General features: G+C 43.7%; 1 protein-coding gene across 1 annotated transcript; it reads left to right on the forward strand.

Moving 5' to 3' along the window:
- Nucleotides 1-331: 331 nt before the first annotated feature.
- Nucleotides 332-645, forward strand: LOC104252993 (NDUFA4 mitochondrial complex associated). Its single transcript, XM_009810910.2, has one exon. The coding sequence runs from the start codon at nt 334-336 to the stop codon at nt 643-645; it is 312 nt and encodes a 103-aa protein (XP_009809212.1). The 5' UTR covers nt 332-333.
- Nucleotides 646-5577: the final 4932 nt, after the last annotated feature.

Below are 5577 nucleotides of genomic sequence, written 5' to 3' on the forward strand. Positions count from 1 at the left end.
CTTGCTCTGCTTTAAGCTACTAAACCAAGTTTAGCCAAACTAGATTGTAACAGGCAGGATTTACAAAAAGATTTTAACTAACAGCAATTGTTTCTTTTACTAGTATATCTATTGTTAAAATACAGATGGAGACAATCCACAGAAAAGGCTAGATGCTCAGTGGTCATAAACTGGCACAGATTTAGTAGAATTAACAGAATTACACTGATCGCAGGTAAGGATGACCAGCCGCACTGGGGGCCTCGGGTGACATTGGGCCTTGGCCGCTGAAGGGGGAGGATGGGCTCCGGAGCCTGGTAGAGAGTGAGACCTTCGCTTGCTCCTGCTGCTGCCATGTTTCGCGTTATGGTCAGCCATGCCAAGAAGCACCCCAGCTTGATCCCTCTGTTTTTGATCATTGGCTCTGGAGGCGTTGGTGCAGCCCTGTATCTCATGCATTTGGCAATGTTCAACACTGATGTCTCCTGGGACAAGAAAAATAATCCAGAACCTTGGAACAAACTGTCTCCCAGTGACCAGTACAAGTTCTACTCGGTTAATATAGACTATAGTAGACTGAAAAAGGACTGTCCTGACTTCACACTCATCTCCATAAGCTGCACAGAAAGGTCTTCTGGAAGCAGTCCGCACAATTGTTATGCTTAATCATCCAGGAAATAATCAAACTTGCCTCATGCTGCACTTGGTCATGTGTTTGAAAGTGTTTTGATGAGGCTTAATAAATGTCTGAAACTTGAAAAAAAAAAAAAAACAAAAAAAACAAAAACCCACAACTGTCTGGATGGCCGAGCCCAGAGAGTTGTGGTGAATGGAGTTAAATCCAGTTGGCAGTCGGTCACAAGCGGTGTCCCACAGGGCTCAGTTTTGGGGCCGGTCTTTTTTAATATCTTTATCAATGATCTGGATGAGGGGATTGAGTGCTCCCTCAGCAAGTTTGCAGATGACACCAAGTTGGGAGGGAGTGTTGATCTGCTTGAGGGTCGGAAGGCTCTGCAGAGGGATCTGGACAGGCTGGATCGATGGGCCGAGGCCAATTGTATGAGGTTCAACAAGGCCAAGTGCCGTGTCCTGCACTTGGGTCACAACAACCCCATGCAACGCTACAGGCTTGGGGACGAGTGCCTGGAAAGCTGCCCTGCAGAAAAGGACCAGGGGTGTTGATTGACAGCCGGCTGAATATGAGCCAGCAGTGTGCCCAGGTGGCCAAGAAGGCCAACGGCATCCTGGCCTGTATCAGACATAGTGTGGCCAGCAGGAGCAGGGAGGTGATCGTGCCCCTGTACTCGGCTCTGGTGAGGCCGCACCTCGAATACTGTGTTCAGCTTTGGGCCCCTCACTACAAGAAGGACATTGAGGTGCTGGAGCGTGTCCAGAGAAGGGCGACGAAGCTGGTGAGGGGTCTGGAACACAAGTCTTATGAGGAGTGGCTGAGGGAACTGGGGTTGTTCAGCCTGGAGAAGAGGAGGCTGAGGGGAGACTACATCGCTCTCTACAATTACCTGAAAGGGGGTTGCAGAGTGGTGGGTGTTGGTCTCTTCTCCCAAGTGACTAGCGACAGGACTAGAGGAAATGGCCTCAAGTTGCACCAGGGGAGATTCAGACTGGATATTAGGAAAAACTTCTTTACTGAGAGAGTGGTAACACACTGGAATAAGCTGCCCAGGGTAGTGGTGGAGTCACCCTCCCTGGAGGTGTTCAAGGAACGTGTGGACGTGGCATTGCGGGACATGGTTTAGTGGGCATGGTGGTGTCGGGTTGATGGTTGGGCTTGATGATCTTACAGGTCTTTTCCAACCTTAATGATTCTGTGATTCTGTGATTCTGTGGGTCTGTCTCTCCTTTATTTTTTCAGCAGCGAAAATATTTCATGAGAGAAGCTCCACCAAAGGGCCACCTAGCAACTGTGGTCTTCTGCAGTTGCAAGCAATCACAAATTACACCATATGATTCTTTCCAGAAACCATTTAAATTCCATTTAAAAATTGTTAGGATTTTTGCATCTGATACCCTTTTTGGGAGGCTATTTAAGCAGCTGAGATTGCTTGTGGTTAGAGCTTAACTTTCTGCTCAAATTTGTTGTCGGACACTGCATATCCATTTGCTTTTGTGACAAAACTGTTTTTAAATTGCATAATAATTTATCTTTTCCCTTGGCTATATTTATAGCGATCAGTCATCATCACTCTCAGTCTTCCTTCACTGGACTAAGCACGCTAAGCCTTTCTTGGCCCATCTCAGAAGATGTCTTCTGACTGTTCTGGAAGTCTTCTCCATGCAACCAGTTTTCACCATCATGCCCTTCCCTGGAGCAAATCTGACCTGAGCTGTGCATAATATGCCAGTAGAATGTCTATACACTGACATGAGCGTTTTTCTGACCACAGCTATATGTAATAGGATTCATAATTGTCTTGTTCATAGCTAGGCCACTGGCAGCTCTTGGAGAGCCTTGTGTTAGTAAGTATTTCCAGGTTCTCCCCCTCTTTTAACATTTTCAGAAGTTAATCTCCCAATTTACAGCATGTTTCTGTTACTTGCTCTGATATCCATGGCCTTACATTTAGTGCCTTTTATATGTATGTATGTGCCCTGTTTTATTACTGTAGTTCCCAAAATCACCTAGTTATTTCTGCCTGATCTCTTCATCCTCTTCTGTTTTGAGGTTGTCCCTAACTTTGTGTGTTACTAGAAAATTTCATCATCATCCTCCTATTTTCCATGCTAAGGGAAAATATTAAGCAAGATCAGCCTCAATCTTACACAGTCAGAAGAGTCTCTTGGAGTCAGACTTACAGAAGTATTTAGATGTCTAAGATGAATAGAAGTACACTGCGGGGTTTCCAAAATTAATTAAGGTATTGCTGGGGTGAAAAAAGCAGCAAAGTTCTGATGTATGGTCATAAAGCACTTTCTGTCTTGCCTGAAGATGACAAATACTTGTTGTGAGTGGAAGTAGTATGTACAAACACAGTAGGACATATCAAATCTGCCTGGATTCCTGTCTGCATCTTTAGATACCAAAATGTGTTTCAGAATCTTGATGGGGAGTATGTTCCCATCAGACAAATGCTAGACAGGGCAATACCTGGGGCAGATACTGTAACCGAAGACTGGACAACACAATTAAGTGAGAGAATGTATTTATTTAAATTTCCGTGAAAAAGTTTTGTAGAGAAGAAAGGAATTTGGCCACAGCAAGGAAAGCTGCTCCCAGAACCCCAGAATCCTAGAAAAATACAGTAGATACTCATTGTTAAAGAAATGTGATTCTTATTATTAAAAAGATGTTTTCAGATTGAGTGTCGTGGGTAAGACATGCTTTACTGAACATTAACTGCACCAAGTAGGTGGAAGAAGTAAAAACTGTTTAGAAAGGCAAAATGTGCTGTAGTTCATTTCTTGAAGGAAGATGTTTTTCCCACAGTTGAAAAGGTTACTTGAAGCTACTATTTTCTACTCGATGCAATTCTTTGAAGTTAGTGTACAGAACATGTGGATGACAAAACAGGCCACGCTGGAAGAATATTATTAAAATTTAAAAGTCAGGTCGTGCTACCACTGTGACTGTTTTGTTACTGGAGCCAGTTCCCTTATGCGTAAACATTACTGCAGAGTAATTAATGGCTTAAATGCTCTGTTTTTTTCCAAAGGGCTTCGGCACTTGTGGAGCAGGATGGGCAGCGCTCACGGTGCAGGCAGGCAGCCCGTGGCTTGTTTTCAGCTCACTGTTCTGTGTGTGGCTGCATGCTTTGTAACCTTCCTTTAAAGGCAGAATTACTAATTTCTATCCGGGCTTCCCTCACTGTTCTGTGAGACTGTTTTTTCAGCACAGGCTTGTGGAGTTGGACAGTTTATTTTTTCTAAAGCACAGAAAAATTAACCTGAAAGTATCCATTGATTTTTGGTGTCCAAATGGAGTTCCTGAGGAGCTGAGTTTTGACAGTACCTTACACTATACAAAACTCTCTGTGTTCAAAGTGCAGCTCCCACTAACTTAAATCAGAAGGCACAGCGTTTTTCTAAATCTGATCCCTGGTACTTGTTTTGGACAGGCTGGGATTTCTAGCTGTCAATGGGGGCAAAGCCCTTCCCTCAGAACAGCCCAGGGTGGTGGGAGGACCACAGAAAATTTCGGTTCAGTTTTTGCTGCCTTTCCCTGCAGTATACATGCTTTCATTAGCACCAGCTTTGTGGAAGGGCGGAGAGGAAATTTTTACTGCCTTTCTCTTCAGAGGTCTCTGTTTCGTCCTGGTGTACATATAATAGGGTGTTTTGGGGATCTAAAAAAAATATCTTAGAGCATCAGAAATGCCCCCTGGCCAGGCCTACTCCTGATTTACACCTTCAGGACTAGCATCAAGGGGAGACCCAATGTATACGTTAAAGTTTGCTTCTAACTGCAATGGGCTGCTTCATTTGAATTGTCCCCATTTTCCCTTCCTCCCTCCCCCCATTCCTCTCTATTAAAATATGCTCTTTTCTTATGGATAGAAAGGAAAATTTTCTTCTTTAAATATCCTCATGAAACTCTTTCAGGTTCTATGTTTGAGGTATGTCATATTTGGAAACTTTCCAGGGTTTTCCATACTTCTGTACAATGTATGTTTTTTTTACTGCTAAGCCATCCTATATGAGTTAAAATTCTTACATTTTACAGTATTTTAAAGGAGATAATTTTGTCATTAATCCAAAAACTATACAGCAGGCTATTTTTCATACCACATCACAATTCTCCCACTCATTCTTAAAGGCAATCAAAAATCCCAGATGTTTTTCCTGCAACATCTGGCTCCCTGGCACAGGCTTCTGAAGCAGTGTTTGCAGCCTTAAAGTCATGTCTTGGTTTTGTCATTTAGTTTACTGATGCGTTGTTGGAGTCACTGGTGGCACAGGGACTGGTTTGCTTTGACAACTGTTTCAGTCTAAAAGAAGTAGATGGCCTTGCAGGCTTGGTGGGATTCTGCTCAGAAATTTTTGGTACTCAGGAATGTGACGAGCTCAGCCACCTCAGCTTCCTGTCTTGCAGAAATACGTGCAGCAGTATTAATGCACATGGACCCAGAAGTGTTCCCTGCTCAGCCTCAAAAATGAGGCTACTCATGTCTAAGTAATTAGCTGTATTCCTGCAGAACATACTGTCAGGCATTCAGAGTCACTGTGCCAGACTCTGTCCTGGGGGAAGGAGACAAAACGTAATGGGGGGGAGCTAAAAGTTCTGCCACACTTTTCATCTTTTTTTTACATGTCTCTTTTTGGGACCTTTACACATAAAATCTTGCTTCTCTCACATCCTTCCCTTTCCCCCACCTCCGTGCTTTGATCCCCAAGCTATGTCTTTCGACCTGTCTCTCATGGGGTGTACACAATGCAACAGGTCCCATAGGATACCTGCTTTCCTTATACTGATTGATTGATTGATAGGCTAACTCTCACCTAGGATTTAAGTGCCATATGTACTGTGGGCCTCGAGAGCTAAGGGCAGCATTCCAGGTGACTGTCCTAACTATTAACTTTTGCCTATTTCAGGAAAGAAGAAGATTTCTTTTCTTTTCCTTCTCATCCTTCCCACCCCTCTAA

The sequence above is a fragment of the Gavia stellata genome, chromosome 2 (assembly GCF_030936135.1).
Source record: "Gavia stellata isolate bGavSte3 chromosome 2, bGavSte3.hap2, whole genome shotgun sequence".
NCBI lineage: Eukaryota > Metazoa > Chordata > Aves > Gaviiformes > Gaviidae > Gavia > Gavia stellata.

Coding starts and splice junctions, on each gene's coding strand:
- LOC104252993 (XM_009810910.2), top strand. CDS start 334: ATGTTTCGCGTTATGGTCAGCCATGCCAAGAAGCACCCCAGCTTGATC.